The 25,470-nt window shown below is 37.0% G+C and overlaps 1 protein-coding gene across 3 annotated transcripts in view; it reads right to left on the minus strand.

Moving 5' to 3' along the window:
* PIGU (phosphatidylinositol glycan anchor biosynthesis class U) overlaps positions 1–25,470 on the minus strand; it is a 107,756-nt gene that overhangs the window by 44,062 nt on the left and 38,224 nt on the right. For all 3 annotated transcript variants that reach the window (XM_072631312.1, XM_072631311.1, XM_072631310.1), the window contains exons 5-6: positions 12,826–12,935; positions 11,543–11,643 (exon numbers count right to left, since the gene is read on the minus strand). In XM_072631312.1, the coding sequence (XP_072487413.1) occupies positions 11,543–11,643; positions 12,826–12,935 (211 nt within the window). The remainder of the gene's footprint in view (positions 1–11,542; positions 11,644–12,825; positions 12,936–25,470) is intronic.

Raw genomic sequence — 25,470 nt, forward strand, 5'->3', positions numbered from 1 at the left:
ACAGAAGTCAAGGCCTCTATATCCCAGCCCACTCAATGGGCTCAGGCCATAGAAGAGCTCATAGAAAATCAAGTTAGAGAGGTGGAAGAAAAGCTGGGAAGAGAAATGAGAGACATGCAGTCAAAGCATGAACAGCAGATCAGCTCCCTGCTAAAGGAGACCCAAAAAAATGCTGAAGAAAATAACACCTTGAAAAATAGGCTAACTCAATTGGCAAAAGAGGTTCAAGAAGCCAATGAGGAGAAGAATGCTTTCAAAAGCAGAATTAGCCAGATGGAAAAGGAGATTCAAAAGCTCACTGAAGAAAATAATTCTTTCAAAATTAGAATGGAACAGATGGAGGCTAATGACTTTATGAGAAACCAAGAAATCACAAAACAAAACCAAAAGAATGAAAAAATGGAAGATAATGTGAAATATCTCATTGGAAAAACAACTGACCTGGAAAATAGATCCAGGAGAGACAATTTAAAAATTATGGGCCTACCTGAAAGTCAGGATCAAAAAAAGAGCCTAGACATCATCTTCCATGAAATTATCAAGGAAAACTGCCCTGAGATTCTAGAACCAGAGGGCAAAATAAGTATTCAAGGAATCCACAGATCATCACCTGAAAGAGATCCAAAAAGAGAAACTCCTAGGAACATTGTGGCCAAATTCCAGAGTTCCCAGATCAAGGAGAAAATATTGCAAGCAGCTAGAAAGAAACAATTCAAGTATTGTGGAAATACAATCAGGATAACACAAGATCTAGCAGCTTCCACATTAAGGGACTGAAGGGCATGGAACAGGATATTCCAGAAGTCAAAGGAACTAGGACTAAAACCAAGAATCACCTACCCAGCAAAACTGAATATAATACTTCAGGGGAAAAATTGGTCTTTCAATGAAATAGAGGACTTTCAAGCATTCTTGATGAAAAGACCAGAGCTGAATAGAAAATTTGACTTTCAAACACAAGAATGAAGAGAAGCATGAAAAAGTAAATAGCAAAGAGAAGTCATAAGGGACTTTACAAAAGTTGAACTGTTTACATTCCTACATGGAAAGACAATATTTGTAACTCTTGAAACTATTCAGCATCTGGGTACAGGGTGGGATAACACACACACACACATGCACACGCATACGCACACACACATAGAGACAGAGTGCACAGAGTGAACTGAAGAGGAGGGGATCATATCTTAAAAAAAAAAAATGAAATCAAGCAGTGAGAGAGAAATATATTGGGAGGAGAAAGGGAGAAATGGAATGGGGCAAATTATCTCTCATAAAACAGGCAAGCAAAAGACTTTTTAGTGAAGGGAAAAAGAGGGGAGGTGAGAGAAAAACATGAAGTTTACTCCCATCACATTCCACTAAAGGAAGGAATAAAATGCACACTCATTTTGGTATGAAAACCTATCTTACAATACAGGAAAGTGGGGGATAAGGGGATAAGCAGGGTGGGCGGGATGATGGAAGGGAGGGCACGGGGAGGAGGGAGCAATTTGAGGTCAGCACTCATGGGGAGGGTCAGGATCAAAAGAGAGAACAGAAGTAATGGGGGACAGGATAGGATGGAGGGAAATATAATTAGTTCTTATACAACACTACTATTATGGAAGTCATTTGCAAAACTACACAGATCTGGCCTATATTGAATTGCTTGCCTTCCAAAGGGAAGGGGTGGGGAGGGACGGAGGGCAGATTGGCAGAGAGGGGCAATTAGAACGCTCGGTGTTTTGGGGTGAGGGGAGGGGACAAAAGGGGAGAAAATGTGGAACCCAACATTTTGTGAAAATGAATGTTAAAAGTTAAATAAATTAATAAAAATAAAAAATAAAAAAAATAAAAGCACATATAAGCTGGAAAGTTAAAAAAAAAAAAGAAAGAAAGAGTAAGGGGAGAGTTGGGAACTATAGATGATCAAAAACCAAAAGGGATTAAAATATTTGCTGAATATACATAATGACTACACAACATAAATGGAACAAACAACAGCAAAATGAAACTGAATGCTGTGTTAACTATAATGACCAAGATGAACCTGGAAGAAGAGATGAAAAAACAATATCTCTCTCCTTTCATGAGAAAGATGAGAGCCTATGCTGCAGATGCTGTCAGATGTGGCTGTGTGTCAGCTGATCTTTCTTAAGTAGTTTTTTTCTCTGTTACAAGGCTTCAAAGGCTTACTGGATGATAATGTTTATTTGGAAATGAATGAGATATAACAAAAGGAATCAATAATATTTTAAGGGGGTGGAAGAGTGACAGACAATCTTTAATACAATATTTTGCAAAAGCTTGAAATACCTTGAAACTGAATACTAAGGCTTTTGGAACTATGCATTAGTAATAATACCTGAAAATTTATAGTGTTTTAAGATTTGCAGAGTTCTTTGCTCAAAACAACACTGAGAAGTATATGGTATAAATATTATAATCTTCACTTTTTCTAGAGATGAGAAAGTTCAGATTTTGAAAGTTGTGACTTTGCCTTACGATTAAACAGCTAGAAGGTATCTAAGGTACGGTTTGAACCAATATCTCCTAACTGCAGGACCAATATTCTATCTACTATGCTGTGCCACCCTTCTATTTTTAAATATCATTATGATCCTATGATCTAATTTTTGACATTTTTAAATTTTATTTTTCTCAATTATAAGCAAAAAATATAAGCAAAAATTTTTAACATTTATTTTTTTAAAATTTCAGTTCCAAATTCTTTCCCTCCCTTCCTCAAGAAGGTAAGCAATTTGAAATAGATTCTACATGTGCAGTCATGCAAAACATTTCTATATCAGCCACATTGCAAAAGAAAACACACCAAAAAACGTCAAGAATAATAAAAAATGTTTTTAAAAAATTATGTTTCTATCTGTATTCAGAGTTCTTTTTCTGGACCCTAATTCTAAAATCACATTTCTCCCTAGTCTCAAAACACTATCCCAGGCAGTTTCTCCCCATCCCAAGGACACAGCCTGCCCCAGCAACAACTGTTATCTCCCTTCCTGCTACAGTAGCCAGCTGCACCTATAGAACTAATTAATCTGAACTGGCTGTGTACTAGATCATAACAACATTTACTACTCACTGACCAATCATATGTATCCTATACTTAGATGTATGTATACTCCCTTACATTTATCTTAAAGAGTCTAACAAGATATTGATGAGAGCAACCTGGATACTTCTCAGTCAGCCCTGACTATTAGTTGACTTAGTGGTGCTTCAAGCCTAAAACCACATCTCCATGTAGCCCTCCCGTAGGCTATTTTTCAATGAACTCTGGGTAAAATACCTGGCATAGTAGATACCAAAAATGCATGTTCCTTTAAGAACTAACCACTCCTTAACCACTCCCTAATCCCACCCCAAAACACAGTTAGCATATTTGGCACATGTTTCGCTATGGAATATCCTATATAAACTTTACCTGTACTTCTCTAAGGTTGCAGGTTCCCTAAGAACTCTTGCCCTCTAAAAAGTGTGATAAATATTCACCTTGATTTCAACAGTGCTTGAGTCTGTGAATCCTTTTCCAGATGGTCCACGCAGGAAATTCCAGTCTTGGAGTTCCCTGCCCCTCCAGCCCTCCTCAGATAATATTTTTTATCATAAGTCCTTCAAAACTGTCTTGAGCCATTGTACTGCTGAGAACAGTTAAGTCACTCATAGCTGATCATTGTACAATACTTTTGTTACTGTGCTCAATATTCTCCTGGTTCTGCTCATTTCATTTGGCATCAGTTCATGAAAACCTTCCCAGATTTTTCTGAAAGCATCCTATTTGTCACCGTGCATTGTGCTATAGCATATTGGTATATGATCCAATTTTCTAATATCATAGCAAATGCTTAAAATTTCTTGGACTAGTGTTGGGTTCCAGCCTTTTTTGGGGAACTGCAAGAATACATCATTATGTATGGTCATTTGCAACAACCTAGCCTCAATACATTCATATACTTTAAAAATTAAAATGAATTAATTTTAATTAAGGATTTCACAGTTAATTTGTTATTTTGAAGCAATTGCAAATTTTACAGAAGCTAGCTTGACTTAGTAGTTGATAACCCACAAAAATATTTATTTCTATAAATCATCACCTAGAAACTGATTAATGCCCCTTAAAATAACAAACCAGGTCAAATATTTGGTCATTAAAAAAAAAGACACTTTTTCAGTGATAACGTGTAGGATTATTCATGTCCTAACCAGTACTTGTGCTCTTGAGCCCAGAATATCCAATACAGAGCAGCTTTTGTTATCAAATGTGCACAAATTCCTAACAAATAGAATAATATTTAGATTTCATGAATGAATAATTTCCTTAATTAATAACAAAAAAAGGCATTGTGTCATTGCTGTTTCAGAGAGAGAGAGAGAGAGAGAGGCAGATAAATAGTCTTCCCATTAATTCTGGTTAGTTCCTTAGGTTTGTTTTCTAGATATAAATACGGTAGTCCAACAAGAAATTTACAAAGTGAAAATATCTGAAAACCACCTTAGAGAAAGAAAATATTTCTTAATATAAAAGATAAAGGAGTTTTTGAATAATTCAGTTTTTAGGACAACAGAATTATAGGATACGCAAACCAAAAAATTAACCAATTTTGATCAGGCAGCTGTTGGAAAGTATAGGGTGGAAGAAGTAGATGGCCACTGAAATGGCAAAAGGTTAAGGACAACTCATTGTGAACTGAAATGGTCTTCTCTTTGTTGATTAGTCCCTGTTACAATGGAATGTATCCATGAGCGATCAATAAATATAACTTAACTATAATGTGTTCCCTTCTAGCCAGGTCAATGATCACCAGGAGAGGCCACCACACACGTCTATCTGTGAGCATGAGCCAGGGTCCATCTCATAACAACAGAACAAGTGGGGCATAGGCTCCCAGCAACACTCCCGAAGAAAGGATGCCCTGATTATCAATCAAACATTTATTAAGTGCTTTCTATGTGTCAGGCACTGTGCTAGGAGTTCGGGATAGATACAAAGACAAAAACATGAAATAATCTCTACTACTAAAGAGCATATAGTCTTATCATCAAGCGTATAGACTCCTTAGTATGTTTTGAAAAGCAAAAAATTAAATATGTAAGATTATAAAGGAAACCAATTATACTGAAACAGTTATCAGAATTAAAATTAAAAAAAATCCATGGATCCCAGATTAAGAACCCCTGTACCAGAGGCAACAGAAAGCCACCGGAATTTATTGAGTAGGGGAGGGATATGGTCAGATCTGTGCCAAAGGTGCCACAAAACCTACCTGGTGTTTCACAGAAAATACTAACACATCAAGTAAAGTTAGGGAAAGATAGAAGAAAAGAGCCAACTTCTCAGTGCAAAGATTTTCTATGGAAAAAGAAAACAAGCCACGTGTACACGTGTGCGTTTGTGTGTGTGTGTGTGCGTGTGTGCATGTACACACACACAGCATGTGTTATGAGTAACAGAAGCTTAGAGACAGGTCCTCCAAACTCCAATCTTTCCTTAAAAAAATAATAAAGAATTTAGTCTAGTTTTGCACTGGGAAAAACAGAGGATAAAATAAATATAATTAATTTTTTCTCTACTCAGTGGCATCTATAATGATTTGTCTCAGGAAAAAATGTCTTTTCTTGATCTTATGACAAACTAAATGGTCAAATATTACAGAATGAACTGGTAAAGGCTGTGCCATTCATATCTTAAGTAATTCTCCTGGATTAATAATTCTCCTTTCTTGTATATAATGCATGTAGAGATAGCACATGAGAGGCAGCAGACTCAAAACACCCAGAATTCTGGAACTAGATCAGAAAGTATTACCTTCTGAAACGAAAGCTGAGAATAATCAACTGAACAGATAGGATCAGAGAACAGTAGACATCTTCCAAGGAAGAAACTCACTCAAAATGATTTGTGTTGACGAGAAGACTAGGGTGGTGCCTAATCAGTGAGGGAGGCCACAGGAGTTCCATGTACTTGATGATTTGCTAATGGTCCATGAAAGTTGAGCTCTGATTCAGGGAAACATGGGAAGATGCATGTGAACTGATGCAAAGCAAAAAATAAAATAAAATCAGGAGAACAATATACATAATGACAAAAGGCAGATAAACTAAGATTAATTGCAATGATCAATTTTGCTCCTGGAAAATAAATGAAAAAACATATTTCCCTTTATTTGACATAGAGGTGAAGGACTATGGGAGTGAAATGTTGCATATGTTGTCAGGCAGTCATTTGGTCAGCTAGCTTGTTACAACTTTTTCTTTGTTCCAAAGAAAGGCAGTGGAGTGGGGGTATACCAGAAAATTAGTAATAAGAATAATAAGACACTAAGACATTTTTAAAAGGGTCTAAAAAGAAGCTCTACTGAGTGAGAAATTAGTTGAATAGGTAGACTTTTAGGAAAGACAGTACTAGGATTTGCTGTTGCTAGAGCAAAATTCTCTAGCCCTTATGAGAATGGGAACAATCTAGGTGTGGAAAGAGGTTCAGAAGCAGATGTATTCATTCTCAGGACAGGTGCAGTGTGGGAAAAAGTATGGGTAGGAGGAGTTAGGTAGGTGTACATATAAATAATGAGACAGAGGAGATTCCAGGTTATTAGAAAGGATGGACGTGTTTTGAAAGAAACCAGAAGCCTTTCCCAGTCTTCCTTAATCTTAATGTACCTTCCCTCTGAGATTACCTCCAATTTAACCCTCTATATAGCTTATTTGTATGTAGTTGCTTGCATGTTGTCTCCCCTCCTAAACTGTGAGCTCCAAGACTTTGCCTTTCTTTGCATCCACAGCACTTAGCATATTGCCTGGCACAAAGTAAGTGCTTAATAAATGCTAGGTGACTGACTAAATCAGAAGGAGCATGAAGAGTGGAGGACTTAAGTGTATTCAGGAAGATAATGAAATGGAAACATATGAACTGATGCAAAACAAACTGAATAGAACCAGGAGAACAATTTATACAAGTATAATAATATTTTGAGACAACTCTGAAAGTCTTAGGAACTCTGATCAACACAATAACCAACCACACTTACAAAAGACTCATGATGCCTACCTCATGACATAATTGATGGACTCTGTACAGACTAAGATTTTATTTTTTGACATGGCCAGGGTGAGAATTCTTTTTGCTTGACTATAAATATTTGTAACAGGTTTTGTTTTTCTTGCTTTCTCAATAGGGGTGGAGATGAGGAGAGAATGACAATCTTCATGAAAATAACACTGAATTTTTAAAAAGAAACTATTAAACTGGTCAATTATTGGAGAAAAAACTAAAATAAAGGTAATATTTATCCACTTTTATGCAGCCAAATGGTCAAATTCAGTGTTCAGAACAAGGGAAGTGATAATTTTATATACACTCTGAATTACATCTAGCAACAACTGGAACTCAGTTCTGGAAACATCTTAAGAGAAATATCTGATAACCTAGAATTTATATGAGGATATAAGCCAGGATGATGATGAGACTTAAAACCATGCCACAAGAGGACTATATGAAAGAAATGAATGTTAACCTAAAGAAGCTTAGATTTAGGGGAGATATAATCACCATGTGACCATAGTCACATGAAAGAAATTAAACCTGTTCTGCTTGGCCTCAGATGGCAGATGACAGAATAGGTGGAATTAACATGTGGTAGACTTCAGCTCAACATAATAACTACAAATATCCAACAACAGAATGGGCTGAGTTGGGTATTTTTGTGGGCATTCAAGAGACCACTTTTCAGGAATTTTATATAGGGCATTCAAGTTTCAGGTCATGATCTGTTTCATGTTTACATCTGAGGAAAAGGACAATAGCATGGAAAAAATGCAAATCTTTAATAGCAGTAAAAGAAATCAAAATCAAAACACCTTTAAGATATCATTACATACTGACCAAACAAAAATAAATGAAAATAGTACAAACTTACATTGGCAGGACTGTGAGTACACATACACTTGCATGGAATTGGGACAGAGTTAATCACTGGTCCAACCTTTCCAGAGAATAGCACGGAGACCTAAAACAACAACTACAAAGCTGTATATAGCCTTGGTTGGGTCCAGTAATTCCACTTGTAGGACTATATCCAGGAAAATAACCCAGACAAAATCTAAAAAGTATGCATGACAGCATTATTTTCACAAAGCAAAAACCTGACAAATCTTTTCAAAAGCTCCACATGATCCCAATCTACTTTCATCTATTCTAGTAGTCGGCATCGACCATTTCCTCTCTTTCCTGGTCATTCTCTCTTTAATCTACTTAGTCCTTCCTCACCTGTTACAAACCCCAAAGTCCCAATCAAAAGCTACCCATCCTTCCTATTATGTCCTCGGAATACCCACTCCATATGCAACAAGATTATTTTCATCTTAAATATTTTCTTTTCCCATTCCTTCCATTGTCAAGCTCTCACTGAGATTTGACTCTCTCTTGATGACACAGTTTCTTTGGCCTTCCCTTCCAGAAATGATTGCACTTTTACTCATACCCCCTGAATCAATGGTCATGGTTGAGGAGTCAGAATAATTCTTGCTCCCCACTGCTACTTCCAGACTCTCCCTCCACCATCATTCAGTAACTTCCCCTCCTCTGAGGGTCATTCAATCAATATTTATCACCCAATCAAGACGCTGATAGATGTTATCTCCTGACCTCTTGGACACTCTCCTTCCTTCTTCAATTATTTCAGTATTTGGCTCACAATTTTCTCTCTTCCCCAACTCCTACCCTCAGAGTAGGAGACTTTAACATACTGATTTCCCCATCAAAAACCCTGATTTTGGAAGTTCCCAAACTTACTTATTTCCCATAACCTACTACTCCACTTTACCTCAACTACACATGAAGATAATCATACCCTTAATACATGTACTACCATAATATACTACTACCATGTTCATAAACTCTGAAATTCCTTTATCTAATCACAATCTATGGGCTTTCCACATGCCTTCCAATACCAAAACTTGCTCTTCATCGACAGCATGACCTCCAATCTCTTGACCATCCAGTTCTCTCTCAAGCCATTACCCCTGCACTAGCCACACTCACCTCTTTTGTCCATCTTAATCCTTGGTGAACCAGTTCAACACTGCGCTCTTCTATTGTCCCCTTATTGCACTGCTGATAGTGCCCTGCCAAGCCTCAACTTGGATTACCATGACCATCCCTTGCCTTTGCCCCAATTATATTCTACTGAGCAAAGGTAGAGGAAATCATGCAACTGTCCTGATACCACAATAAATTTATATTACATGACCTCAATTGGGCTCTCAGTGCTGCTAAGCAATTCTTTTACATTTCTCTAATTAGCTTATCATCCCACTCACCACAGAAGGTCTTTCAAGCCTTTTTTCCCTTTCTGAACCTCCCACAGCTGCCCCTCCCCACACCCTCTCAGCTAAGAATTTTGTCTAATATTTCACTGAAAAAATTGAAGCATTTTGCTCATTGAGCTCCCTCCTCTTCTGTTCACTGAGATGCCCTCTACCCCCATCTCCTCCTTCAAACCTGTATCACATAAAAAGGTGTCTCTTCTCCTTGACAAGGCTAATTTCCTACATGTGCAAGTGATCCCATCATCTCCCATCTTCTTTAACAGATCCTCACTTTCTTAATTATCTTTAATCTTTCCCTGTCTACTGGCTGCTTCCCTACTGTTTACAAACATGCCCATACCTCTCATATCCTCAAAAAATGCCTACTTGATCCATCCTCATATCTTCCCACATCTTTCCTGCCTTTTGTGGCTAAACTTTTTGAGAAAGGTAGCTGCAATAGGTGCCTCTACTTCCTCTCCTCTCTTTTCTTATCTTTCTACATTCTGGCTTCCTACCTCATCATGTAACTGAAACTGCTCTCTCCAAAACTGCCAATGATCATTTAGTTGGTGAATCCAATGGCCTTTTCTCAATCTTTTTCCTTTTTATCACTGCTGCAGCCTTTAACACTGTCCATCACTCTCTCCTCCTTGATACTCTCTTTTCTCTAGGTTTTTGGGACAGTAGTCTCTCCTGGTTCTCTTCCTACCTATTTGACCTTTGTAAGATCTTTATTCATGTTACTCCCACTAACTGTGAACGTCCCATAGGGCTCTATTCTATGTACTCTCCTCTTTTCCCTCTATAGTATTTCACTTGATCTCATCAGCTCCCATAGATTCAATTATCATCTCTATCCTGATAATTCTCAAATCTATTTATCCAGACATAAACTTTATGCGGACCTCCAGTTTTGCATCTCCAATTGGCTTTTAGACACCTCAGATGGATGTCCTGTAGATATCTTAAACTCAATATGCCCTAAACTGAAACTCATTATCTTTTTCCACACACATCACAACCCTCCTAAAAGCACCACAATAATAAAAGCGCTAAGAAAATCCTACAGGCACATGCTAGCATACTACAGTGAAACAAAAGCAAGAGTTACACATATATTACTACCACAGTGAACGTAAGATACTTAAGTACTTAATGAATATGAGGTAGTAAAATTTTGTGAATATACACTAATGAAGGTTGTCCAAGAATTAAGAGATGTGAACAATTTAAGGATACTGAATTCTTCATACTTACTTATTTTTGTAGATTTTAGGGTTATATGGGGTTATATCTAAAAATTTCTGTGCAAGGGCTACATAGGACTATCTTAGATAGCTGATTACTATGTGAAAGACAGTATGAAAGAGAAAGCAACAGCAAGTATTGAATACTTAGTAGCAACGATTGCACTGTAAGCCAACTGGCCACAGAGCAAAAACTTTCAGGGCTCTTCCACCCTAGCTGCTGACTCAGTGCAGTTATTCCACTTAGAATAATTTCTTTAAGGAAAACATTCTTATTGACTTTACAGGTCAAGAAAAGGTTGTACAATAGCAGAAAGCCTTGGGTTTTTTTCCATTAGACCCACTGAAAATGGAAAGCACCAGATGACTCTTGTACACATTGTACACACTGTCTATCTTCGGGCACAGCCATTTTTGAGATAACATTTTCAAATGCCAAGAATCATTAACTTCTCTTAGGATGCAGAATAAATGGACTATTACAAAGAATGCCAAACGTTTGCCTGACACAAGTCAGAAACAAACAAAAATTTCATCCAGCTATACATATAGCAACACATATGCCCTAATATTATTGACCTGCTTATGTCAAACACCACTCAAAGGAAACAATGCATTTCAAAAGATGAGCTTTTACCATAACGTACAGAAGTTCACGGTTTGCCTCAGATAATTTTAAATATTAAAACTAACCAGTAGAGAATTAATTGGAACAAAGAAAAGGAATAATATTTGTTCACCAATTTTCACATCATTAATGTAAGAAACTATACAAAATAATACCTGTTAGAAGTTAGAACTGGAACCCTCTAAAAATTATTGGTGTGCATTTGTGGCCAGCTATTTTTACCTAATTTCACTGTTAAAGTTTTCATATTATGCAGTTTACTCATCAAAATTCATCAATTTGCATGTTCAAGACATTATAATAACCATAATAATTGACATTTGTACCGCAGCCGGAATCTCTGTTCTTTGTATCTTACCTTTTACTGTAGCCAAAATGAAGAAAGCAATGATGGTGTTGTTTATGGCACAAGTGGACTTAGCAACACAAGATAACACTGTGTAGGGATTTAAAAGATAGCTGGGAAAGAACACATAAACACACACTCAGCATAACAATTATTCCCAACTACAAGCATTATCCAGTCTTAATTTTTCACTACATTGACTCAAAATGTATTCAATAAGACTGTAACTATCTCAGAAATGTTACATCTCTGGCAAAGAAAACATTACTTCATTAGATCCCTCAGATGCATTCATAGTCCAGGAAAGGCCTTTACAGAAAAACCAGGGGGAAACATTCCATTATCAAATTCCTAGGCACTGATCATGTCTTCTGAGCTGTTACAAGTATCTAAGATTCGCCCTTCTCAGAAAACAGCAAGGCTTACTAAGAAGGACATCAAGGAGACGTTCTGTTTATGTGGTATATAAGTTCAAATGCTGCACAACTTCAAAGATCACTCTTAATTTCCACTGAAGGGGCCTAGGAAAGAGGGAAAATCACCCCAGATAGCCTTGAAAAAGAAAAATATATAAATACATTTATCAAAGCAAATTATAAAACAAATAGATTTAACTTGTGACTAAATAGCGACAGTACTTTTTTTTTTAGCAATTCAATTTGCAAAGATCTGGGCCCATTCCAGGGGTGAAAGAAATGAGCACAGTTTTTGTATCAATTCACATTTACAACTCTCAGGAATAAAGGCTATCCTTATAAGAGAATCAAAGCCACTGGCAGGAAGTATTATGTGGGCTCAAGTACCTATCTAGTGAGGAAATAATATGCTACTACTCTGTAGCAGCATCATAATTTCAAGTACCATACATTTTACAAGTCAAAGAATGAATCAGAGGTTATTATATCACCATTATCAATTTTACATTCTGTATAATGGGAAAGAAAACATCCTAGGCTGTACTGAGTAAAAAATATAATTATATTAAGAAATATGAAATAAGTAGCTACATAAAAAACTAAGGATTATTTCAACAGAAATTTTTTTTTTACAGAAATGCTGGTCACAGAAGAAAGGATTTAGATCATTAAAACAAAAAAAATTTATGAAACACCTATTTTTTTAATACAGAGGGAAGGTGAATAAATAGCTCTGTCTCTATCTCTAGTCAGTCATGCAACAGGACTATAGAAAATATTTGATGACTAAGAATTCGCATTTCCAAATATCTAACAAACATGGGAAACTCTCATCTTATTTGCTGGCTTAAAAGTCTTGTTCTACTTGGAAGTACTTACAACAATGCTACTTTGAGAGGGATGTAACGCATTTCCATAGGGGTCCGTATGAGTTCAGCCACATCCGAGGCATACTGGTCCAATTCAAGAAGGAGTTTCTGCTTTTTAATCTGGAAAGAAGGCAAAACAAAACAAACAGAAGAAATTCGGCAAACTAAAATTCTGTTGAAGAGCAATCTTTGATTCTAGTTCCTCAATACACTAGGCCAAAATCAGGCAGGCAGCAGGTGTGAGAGGTACTATAGTGATAAAAACAAAATTATATAAGATACAAGAATTCTGTACTTGAAGTCATAGAACCAAGATTCAAATTCTGGCTCTGCCACTTAGTAGCTACATGACCTTAGGCAAGTCAGAGATGCTCTATTAAGCATTACTTTTACTTTCTTCATTTGTAAAATGGGACTGATACCTAGCACTGACTACCTCACAGAGTTGATAAGAAGATCAAATGACATCATTTAATTTAACAAATATTTACATTAATATACCATATGATGCTGGTCCTAGAGAAATTGTAAAATTGAATTAAAACCGTTTCCCTGCTCATATGGAACTTATAGTCTAGCAGGAGGATGTATATACAAATAGGTATAATATGCTACAATACAGAATATAAATGCATCATCATAATATCTTACACTAATATTCTGCTTTGTAGTTTACAAGTAATAAAAATATAAAATAATAAAAAAGAATACAAATATCCTAATTTTATAAATAAGGAAATAGACTCAGAGAAATTCAATTAAAGGCTACAAACTAGAAAAGTCTGAATCCAAACTCAGATCTTGTGACTTCAATTCTTGTTTTCCATTGACTATGCAATGATACAAACCACTATAGAAAGTCCAAACCTAAAAAGGTCATTACTAACTAAGAGAGTAAGACCAAGTTTACTAGAGGAGAGGGCATGGGTAGGAATTCCACAGCCACTATGGCACTGCAGGCCTAAAGAAGAGCAAGAGAAGTGAAGTACATGCAAGGCAGGCATGAAGTAAGTATAAAGAAATACAGGGAGGAAAAATGTGAGAATACTATAAGGAGTGGTACCAAACTGTGAAGGGTCTAAAATGCCAGCGCAGGCACTTTGAACTTTATTCAATAGGCTACTGGGAGCCACTGAAGGATATACGGCTGAGAAGTGATACGATCAGCTCTCTCCATAAAAAAAAAGATAGATCTAGCAGTGTTATGCATGAGTCCTTCATAAACATTCAATCACTCATCTAGTATTTATAAAGAATCCATTATGTATGTGCAAGGCACTGTGGGAGAAACACTAGACATTCAAATAAGAAGCAAAAATAATCCCTACCCTCAAGAAGCTTATGTTCTAATGTACAAAATATAAAAAAAAAAAAGATATATCCTATATATATGTGTGTATATATATATATATAGGAGATATATAGATATATATTATATATATATAGTAGATACAAGGTAACTGTCGAGGTGAAGACACTAGTAGCTATGAAACCAAGACAGGTCTATTGGAGAAGGCATTTGATCTTAGTCTTAGAATAAAGCAAGGCTTCTGAGTGAGAAGTGAAGAGAAAAAGCATTCACAGGAATAGGAGGCAGCAAGTGTTGAAGGCATGAACATAGTGTCATGTAAAGAAGAACAAGGTAAGTATAACTGGTCCATGGAGAGCATGGAAGGAAATAAAGTGTAAGAAGATTGGAAAGAAAGGAAGGGACCAGGTTGTGATGTATTAAAATGCTAAATAGAGAAGTTTAGATTTGTTCCTGTATTTGAGTAACATCATTCTGGCAGCCAGATGGAAGATGGATTGGAAAAGGGAGATTTGAGGCAGGGAGAGCAATTGGGAGGCTAATGCAATATTATAGGCAAAAGGTGAGGGCTTGAACTATGACCGTGTCTATGTGAGATAAGGAGACATACATATGAAAGCAGTTATGGAGACTGAAATGACAAGATACAGTTAAATGACTATGTGAGGTTAATGAGAATGAGCAATCGAGGTTGTGAACCTAGGTGAATGGAAGGATGGTGGTGACCTTGAAAAGGAAAGTTCAGAAGCGGGATAGATTTGGGACGGAAAAATAGTGAGTTCTGTTTTAAATACGGTGACACTGAAATGCATGAGAAACATTCAATTTAGAATGTCAAATAGACAGTAGACAATACTGGTTCTGGAGCTCAGAAGATAGACCAGGGCTAGATATATACATGTGTAAGCCATAAGCATGGGGATTGTAAGTGAAACTCTTGGGAAAAAAATTAGAAAAAAAGAAAATAAGGAAGAAAATGTAAGGTATTTGTTGGTTGGGTTTTTTTTTTAAAACAACAATTGACCTGAAAAACAAGTCAAAGAGAGAGAATTTAAGAATTATTGGAATCCCTGAAAATCATAACAAAAACAAAAAAGTTGGAAACTGAACATATTTCAACAAAATATATTTTAAAAAGTTCAGATCTATTAAAACCATACAGCAAAATAAGGACAGAACAAATCCACTGATCGCCTCCTGAATGGAAGCCCCAAAGGAAAAGTCAGGAATGTCACAGCCAAAACCCAGACTTCTCCATCAGAGAAAGAATACTGCAAGCATCCAGAAAAAGCAACTTAAGCACCAAGGATCCAAAGACAAGATCGCACAAGACCTGGCAACTTCAAATCATTAAATCAATCAGTCAGTCAAATAACATTTTTTTAAAACACCTATTATGCATGCCAGGTACTGTGCTAAGCACTGGTCACAAAAAGAAAGGCAAAAAACAATCCTTGCTCTCAAGTAATTCACTATCTAATGGAGGACCACGTACAATAAGTACTGAGTGAGGGCTGGGACAATCTCAAAGGGAAAGCAAACATTAAGGAGGACTGGGAAAGGCACCTTGCAGAAGGTAGGACTTTTGCTGACACCTGAAGAAAGCCAGGAAAGCTAGAAGATAGAAATGAAGAGAACACTCTAGGCATGGGGGCATCCCCCATGCGTGTAGTAAGGAGGTAGAGTATCTGGTGTGAGGTACAACAGCAAGAAGATCAGTGTCACTGGATTACAGAATATGTAGAAGGGAATTAGGTATAAGAAGACTGGAAAGGTAGAAAGAAGTCAGTTATGAAAGGTTTTAAAAGGCAGAGGATTTTATATTTGATCTTAGAGACATCAGGGAACCACTGGACTTTTTTTAATTAATGAGGTGATATGGCCAGATTGCTATTTCAGGAAGATCAATTTGACAGCTGACTGGAGAATGAATGGGAGTGGAGAGAGTCTTGAGGCAGGGACTACAACCAGTAGGCTACTTCATTAGTCCAGGTATGAGATGGTAAAGGCCTGAACTAAACTGACAGCACTGCCAGAAGAGAAGGGGACATATGTTAGAGCTGTTAAGAAGGTAGAACAAGAGGACCTGATCGCTGAATGGCTATAGGAGGTACAAGAAAGTGAGGAGTTGAGGATAAAACAAAATGCAAGCCTGAATGACTGAGGAGATGGTGGTACCATCAAAAGTAATAGGAAAATTAGGAAGAGGTAAGAGCTTCAGGGAAAGATAATGAGATTAAAATTTTAGATATGTTGAGTTTAAGATGTCTATGAGACACCCAGTTTGAGACGTCTAATAAGCAGCTGCAGATGCAAGAATGGCAGTCAGTAGCCTACATCAGATTGCATGCCATCTGGGGGTGAGAGGATGAGGAGGAAAGGGAAAAAATTTTGGAACTCAAAACCTTATAAAAGTGTATGTTGAAAACTAAAAATAAACTAATTAATAATAAAAAAAGAATGACAGTCAGGAAAGAGGTTAAACCTAGACAAGTAGATATATGCGTCATCTGCATAACTTAATCTATGAGAGTTGGGAAGATCAAATGAAATAGTATATAGAGGAAGAAGTTATATAATAGAGGACCCAGGACAGAATTTCTACTAAAAATGAGAGAAGATTCTGGAAGACAATATTCCAAAAAGCAAGACATAGGTTTACAAGCAAGAATAACTTATTCTGCAAAGCTGATGAGATTCCTACAAGGGAAAAAAATGGATCTTTAATGGAATAAAATACTTTCAAGCATTCCTAATCAAAAGGCTGGAGCTGAACAGAAACTCTAAAACATAAACACAAGAGTCCAAATAAACTGAGAAAGGTAAATTTATTTAAGCAATCAGAAGGATTTAGTGATGATGTAGTGCTAACATTTTAATAAAGGGAGAAGAAAAAAGTGCCCTCCCTTCAGAATTTTAGTGTCTTCAAAGGTACTGAGGGAGAAAAATAGAGAACATGGAGAAGATTGCTTCTGTTCTGAGGGTAGAAAGAGGGAGGATAAAAGGAAGCAAATAGTAATGGAGAAAGGAGGAAGAAGAGGGTGGAACTTGCACCATGGTATACCAGAAAGACTCAGGTTCAAAACTTGCCTTAGACACTTACTGACCTGCCATGGATAACTCACCTAACCTCTTCAGTTTTCTCATCTTTAAAATAAAATAATGCCTACAGTGCCTATCTCACAGGGTTGTAATAGATAATATATGAAAAAATATTCTGTAAATTTTAAAGTGTTACATAAATGTTAGCTATTGTCATTTCTTTCTTTCTATTATATGGGAGGAAAGAAAATTGATATGTATGTATCTATAGATATATAGCCTGATTAGGAGTAAGGGGCATGGACTGACAGAAAATTTGACAAGTAGGTTTTAAAAGAAATACAGATTTCTGTATCATCCACTGGCATATCCCAAGGAGGTGACAAGTGTATCACAGATTGAAAAAAAGGCTGGGAAACACTATATACTAACTAGGACCAGAATGAAAATGGAAGAATCCTACAAAGACCACTGAATGAAACAAAAGAAGAGTTCCTGCTAGCTTTCCAAATGAAGTTTATTTCAAATTAATGTGGAGTCACATAAAGCCATCTTTTAGAAGATTTACTGCAGTAACAATAATAATCATAACTCACATTTATTCTTTTCTACATGCCTAGTAGTGGTATTGCTGTACTGCATTTATTTTCAAACTACATTCCAGAATGGACCAATTCACACCTCTGCTATTCATTAATGGGTTTGTCTTCCCACAGCTTCTTCAACAATTATTTTCCTTTTCTGTCATGTTTGCCCATCTGTTGGGTATTAGGTAGAACCTAAGTTATTTTAATTTGCATTTATCTTGTTAGTGATTTGGAGCATTTCGTTTATATAGTTGTTGGTAATTTGCATTTCCATTTTTGAAGACTGCTTATTCATGAATATCTGTTGAGGAATGACTCTTGTATCAATTTGTGACATATTTTGGATATCAAACCTTATCAGAGAAATATGCTAAAATTTTTTTCCTGATTTACCCATAACTCATATTTCTGAAGCACTTCATGATATGCAAAGAACTTTCCTAACAACACCTGTTTAAGACAGGCAATAAAAAAATGATCTTCATTTCACAGAGGAAACTGAGGTTCAGAAAAACTAATCAACTTGTCCAAGGTCATACAGTTATTACATGCTCAAGCTGAACCTTAAGCCCAAATTTCCTAACTCCAAGTTCATTGTTTTTTCTACTACACTATGTGGCCAAAAATCTTATTTATGATCATCTAAAATTTAAAAGTATGCAAAAACCAACTGAAGTACCAACAGACTGGAGGTTTGGCTTAACAATGTGTGGTATCTAGATGTAATGGAGTATTATTGAGCTGTAAAAAGTGACCACAAGGAATTCAGAGAAATAAGGTAAGATTTATAGGAATAGTGACGAGTTGTTATTGTTGTCCTTCATGCTCAAAGAAGACCAAAATGAAATCATGATGTTGGGTCAATGTACAGGGTGTCCGGCTTGTGTCTGATCAGACCAATATGAGCTCAAAAGGTTCTACCACAGGTCAGGCACAAATGATCCACACAATCATTTGGGAGGGAGATGTGTCTAAATTTGTGCATCTCACATTTCTTTTGAGTTACTGAAATTCTGCTTTATTCATAGAGCATAGCACCTTCTTTGATGCAGGCACATCATGCCAGACAATCCCATGTCTCACAATCAATTCCAAAATTCTTCAGAGGGACCTTGAGATTGTCCTTGTATCATTTCTTCTAACCTCCATGTGAGCACTTGCCTTGAGTGAATTCTCCATAAAATAGTCTTTTAGTCAACATACGTTCGGCATTCCAACAACATTGCCAGCCCATCAGAGCTGTGGTTCCTGCTGTAAACTCTGAATGCTTGTCAGTTCTGACAGAGAAATGAACTCAGTGTCCAGTATCTTATCTTGTCAGGTGATTTTCAGAATCTTCTGAAGACAATTCAAATGAAAGTGATTCAATTTTTCAGCATGACACCAGTAGATTACCCAGGTTTCATAGGCATACAACAATGAGGTCAGCACAAGGGCTCTGCATACCTTTAGCTTGGCAGACAGTCCAATTCTTCTCTCTCACATTTTCTTTGGAGCATCCCAAATACTGAGATAACTCTGGCAATGAGTGAGTCAATCTCAACATCTATGTGGACATCCCTAGAAAGTATGCTGCCAAGGTAAATGAACTTATCCATAGCATTCTATGCTTCTCCATTTGCTATAACTAATGATTCCAAGCATGGATGGTGCTGTATTGGCTGGTGGAGAACCTGTGTTTTCCTGGTGTTAATTGTTAAGCCAAAATTAGTATAAGCAGGAGAGAACTGATCCATACTTTTTGGCATCATTCAGTGCACAATCATCTACGAACAAAAAGTCAGTGTTTGCTGCGAGGGTGCATCCATGAAGTTTTGTTGCATTTGGGTAAACTGAAGACAGTGTTGAGGATGAGGTCATGAGACACTACAAGTCTTCAGTAGTGACCACTGTTGTTGCTGTTTCTAACTCCATTCTTCCCAAGGATTCCCTGCCACATCTGATAATCTGTGCCTATTCTGGCATTAAAGTCACTCAGAATTACAAGCTTGTTCTCTTTTGGAACACTGGTGATAAGGGACTTCATAAAATTTTTATTTGACCACATCAGGGTTTGTTATGGTGGGAGCATAGGCAGTGATAATGGTGGTGTGGCACTTTCCTGCAAGTGGCAATCACACTGTCATGAGTCCATCGTTGATTTCCTCTGGGAGGCCTACAAACTTTTGACCAGATTAGATATGATTATGGAACCTAAGCCAGATTCATAGTGCTCTCCATCACTGTGGCCACTCCAGAAAAATGTGTATCCAGTTCTGACTTCAGTAAACTGGACTTCATTTGCCAGTTTCACTCAGGGCTGCTAATTGGATGTGATACCTCCTGACTTCTTTTGCAGCATGAGCTTTTTGTCTTTCAGGTCTACAGGATTTCTTGTGCATAAGCATGTGCATAGTCCACATACCAGTAGTAAGCAGAATCATCTTCACCATAGTTTTTGTACATATCTTGTGTTTTGTCCAAAGAATGAAATCCCTGACTGCCACAGTAAGCAGGCCAAGGTTAAGTGAAGCAGACAATTTTGAGAGCACCTTTTCTAGACCCTTCCTTACATAAGGTAAACAGTGCAGTGCTTAAGAAGGCTGTTCAGATACCCAGGGGACTGCCAAATCCCACTTCTGCTTCAGTCCAGCAAAAAGACAACCAACTCTATGGCCTGCACCACCTTTGTGCAGGGTTGTGACTACAGCTCCCAGGGTATCCACATCTGTTGCTTTGTCATTAGTCTGTCACCATAGGGTTTTGAGGTAGGAAAAATAGTGTGTGTTTGTCCTTCGCTGCCAAAGAAGACCATGCCATCAGAGAAATAATGACATGACTTGCACTTGACTTTGTTTTTTTAAGTGAGGGAGGGCTATGCAGGTCACCAGCCTCACTTCTCCTCCATAGCCATCTGAATCCAGTGACCAGATATTCATCAGGATGACTGGAAATGACCCAGGATGAAGCAATTGGGGTTAAGTGACTTGCCCAAGGTCATACAGCTAGTGAGTGTCAAGTGTCTGAGAGGATATGTGAACTCAGGTCCTCCTGACTCCTGCACTGGTGCTCTATCCACTGCACCACCTTGCTGTCTCAGGCAAAATGGTAAGATAATACAATAGGAACATAGTAAAATAATAATGAAATAGTTGAATAGCAAAATAATAAAATGATAAAATTATTGAATAGCAAAATAATAAAATGATAAAATGATAAAAGAGAAGACTTGACTCACAGGTAAATAGGATTTAAGTGAAGCAGAGTTGTATGAAGTCATCAACCTCATTCTCTCTTCCAGAGTCACCAAATCTCAGCTGACAAGACAAAAGTCAAGATAACTGGCAATGGCTGTGGATGTAGTGGATGACCTTGGTGACTTCAGCATCTGACCAAGCTCTAAGCACTCCACAGCACCTGCTTCCACTGCTTTCATGGCCCATTTAAACAAAATGTTCACTTGTACACAGTAACAGCCACAGTGTGCGAGGACTATATCTGACAGACTTAGCCCTTCACAGCAATGCAAGGACCTAAAACATGCTCAAAGGACTCCTGAAGGAAAATGCCATCCACATCCAGAGAAAGAACTATGGAATTGGAAGGCAGAATGAAGCAGACTATTTTCTCTTGTGTTAGGTTTTGTTCTGGTTTGATTTTTCTCGTGGTTTCTCCCATTCATTTGAATTCTTCTATGCAACAGGACTAATGTGAAAATATGTTTAATAAGAATGTACATGCAGAACCCATATAAGATTGCATGTTGTCTCGGGGAGGGAGGAAGCAGAGAGGGGGAGAAAATTTAAGACTTATGGAAGTGACTGTTGAAAACTGAAAACAAATTAATTTTTTTAAAAAAGAAACATAATGTTCACATTTCCCTATTCCACTGGGGAGGTCTTCACATTCTTGAAATAGATACCCCCAGCTCACTGACAGGTTGAGGGCCATTAGTTATTCTCAAGCTGGTTTAGCCTGTCTGCCAAGACAATTTTACCAAGATGTGAATGTTACAGTTTTTTGGAGCCACAGGTGAGAGGTGGGTGACAGATGGACAACAAAGGTGGATGAACAACTCTGAAAAGAGCTCAATAGCATTCACACCTGGGGTACCAGTCTTCCCTGAATATCCCATACATCCTGATGTAGTGAAAAATAAGCAAAACTAGGAGAACTACACAATAACTACAGTAAGAGCAATAAAAGCAATCCTAAAAACAAACAGCACCCCTATGGATTCAATTATCATCTCCATGCTGATTGTAAGATCTTCTAGACCTAATCTCTCTCAACCTCCAGACTCGCATCTCCGACTGCTTATCTTACTATGTACTTGTTTGTACAGTGTTTATATGTTGTCTCCTCCATTAGACTGTGAGTTCCTCAAGAGCAGGAACTGGGATTTATGGGGAGGGGGTTGTTTTGTTTGCCTTTCTTTTTATAACCAGCACTTAGCACAGTGTAGAAGGCAGTCAATAAATTCTTGCTGACTTGACTTAATTGCAATTACTAATCTTGGTCCCAAAGAAGAGATGATGAAAGAACCTTTCCTGCTTTCATAACTTCTGGCTATTTAGCAGAAAGGGGAGAAAAGATGATAAGAGCAGGAACTCCAGAGCAGAATACTATATATACAGTCACATGCAATCATTTTTTAATTTTTATAGCTATCATTTCTGTGGTACCTACTATGTGCCTGGCACTGTGCTAAGCACTTTACAAATATTATCTCATTTGATCCTCATAACAACTCTGGGAAGTAGGTGCTATTATTATCCCCAATTCAAAGTTAAAGAAGCTGAGGGAAACAGAAGTAACTAAGGCCAGATTGGCATTCATGTTTTCCTGATGCCAGACCCTTCATTCTATTCACTTTCTATTCACCAGACAGTTCTTTGTGAGGTATAATATTAAAAAACTACTATTATGTAAAAACAAGATGGAGGGGTAGTCCAAGGGGAATATAATCACAACAGTGAAAGGCCTAAGAGCCATATTATATGAGGATTTACTGAATTAACTAGATTTTTAGCCTGGAGAGGAAAAGGCATAAGGTGGATATGAAAGTTTCTTCTTCAAAAATTTAAAGGACTGTCATGTGGAAGAGGGATGAGACTTGTTCTACTTAGTCCCTAAGGGCAAAACAAATGGGTGAGAATGAGCATTCTGATCTTGAATCTGTGAATAAAAAGTAAGATGCTCAATATGATCACTTTTATTTAACACAGGACTGTAAATTCTAGCAACACTAATAGGACATGGAAAAGATATTAAAATGATAAAAATGGGAACTGCAACTCTCATTTGCAAATGACTTAAGTTCATCTAGGACATTTACCTACTTCAAGTACAAAATTAGTGGATACAATAAATGAATTCAGCAAAGTTTTAGGATAAGCTGGATAAGTATAATAGTAGTAGTAACAGTAAATAAATATTTATTAAGTGTCTACTATGTGCCAGACGTGCTAAACACTGGGGATAGAGATACCAAAAAAAAAAAAAAGACAGTTCCTGTCCTCAGGGAGCTTACAATCTAATGAGGGAATACAATAAAACATAAAGAAGCTGAAAAATCAGGGGGAAGGGAAAGGTACAAATGAATGTGTCCAGAGACAGACTGGGTGGTAAAAGGCATTAATAAGTTCATGCCATGTAAGAGTCAGTTGAAAGAACTGAGGATGTTGAGTCTAAAGAATAAAAGACTGAAAGGGGAAATGACAGATGCCTTCAAGTATTCACAAGGCTGTCATGTGGGAAAAGGACTAAATGTATTCTGTTAAACCACAGATTGACAAACCAGGAGCAATAATTAGTGGAAGAGTGAAAAGAAGCAAATTTAGGTTTGATCTAAGAAAAAGTGCCCTAATAATTATAGTTATCCAACTAGGAAACCAGTTACCTTAGGATATAGTGGGCTGCCATGCGCTGGAAATCTTAAAGCAGACACTAGACGACAACTTATCAGATATGAATTTTCTTTTTCTTTTTGTTATACTAGACAGGCACTGTGATCCCTTCCAATTCTGAAATTCCATGAGCTTTCCAAATGGAGACTAGGTGACTATTTTTCAGTAACATTATAAAAGGGCTTCTTGGTCAGGACTAAATGGCCTCTGCTACCTGAGATTCTGTGACTTTCTTCTTTACTAATTAATATTAGTCAAGCAAAGGAATGTAAAATCTTTCCTCACCTGGGCCTTATTACTCAACGTGAGTGGAACTCTCCATGGAGCCAAGTGGCTCCAAAGGAATGTCCCTGCCTTTCATCCCTGCCAGAATCCCTTCAGTGACTCCCAGTTAGTCATGCAGAATTCTTTTTTAAGAACGGACATGACTGCTGCAGTTATTTAGTTTGACTTTTCAGAAGCAAGGAAAACTTGAAAACTGTCCTAGGTCTACAGATACATAGGTGTACTATCACAACTCAGATCCTGCTCATTTGGGCCAAGAGTTCTTCAACAGATAATGAACACACTTCAAACTTTTCAACTAGGGCATCCCGTGAAGATATTAGTAGATACACCAACACACAAGGCTGGTGTGTTGGTTTTGCTTTTGCATAGCTTTCTCTTTGTCATAAAGGAAGATTCTCTAGGGGGTTATAGCAGAGAGACTTATATGAAAATCAAAAAACTCATTTATAAATTATATACATATATATCTTGCATCCATCTTTTTCTTTTTGCTCTCCTGCCACCACTTTATCCATGATTTCATTATTTCTCATCTGTAGTACTTCATTAGCCTTCTGATCTACCTACTTTAGCCTCCCCATTTCCCAGTCACCCTATACATGATACCAATTCATCTTCTTTATGCATAAGACTTAATCATAACAGCTTTCTGCTCAAAACCTTTCAATGGCAACAGGTAACCACCTATTACCTACCAAATAAAGTTCAGACTTATTTGGCACTATGCTACACTTCTAGCTTGATGCCATACGCTCCACATTCTAGCCAAACTAGACTGCAAACTGTGTGCAAACAATCTTGTGCCTTCCCAAATGTGTACCTTTGCTAATTTCTATTTCTAGAATTTTTTCTGCCCATCTACATCTGAGGAAATCATAAGCATCTTAGCCAGACCATTCAAATGCTACCTCTTCCTTTAAAAAAAAAAAAATTTGTCTTTAATTTATGGAATAAAAGAAGGATTTCCATAACACAGTACAATAAAAAAAGGTGATTTCACATGAAACTGCAAATCTACTATGCACAACTTGCTATTCCTTTCAAATATACAACTAAATTATCCTGTAAATTTCTTTTTTTCTCCCTCGCTCCAGAGATGGCTACCATTAGACCTAAATGTGTGTGTGTGTGTGTGTGTGTGTGTGTGTGTGTATATGTAAAACTATTCTATACATACTTCTATTTATCAGATCTTCCTCTGGATGCAGATAGCATCTTTCTTCATATATTCTTTTTAGTTAATTTGGGTATTTATGATATTCAAAATAATATTCATTCAAAGTCATTCTTAAAACAATATTGCTGTTACTATATTCAATGTTCTCTTGGTTCTGCTCATTTTGCTCTTTATTATTTCATTCAAGCCCTTCCATGCTTTTCTAAAATCGCTGAGCTCATCATTTCTTATAGAGCAGTAGTATTCCATTACAATTATATATCACAACTTGTTCAGCCATTCCTTAAATCGATAGACATCCCTGTAATTTACAATTCTTTACGACCACAAAGACAGCTACTATAAACATTTTAGAACATAAAAG

Source organism: Notamacropus eugenii, chromosome 1, assembly GCF_028372415.1.
Source record: "Notamacropus eugenii isolate mMacEug1 chromosome 1, mMacEug1.pri_v2, whole genome shotgun sequence".
NCBI lineage: Eukaryota > Metazoa > Chordata > Mammalia > Diprotodontia > Macropodidae > Notamacropus > Notamacropus eugenii.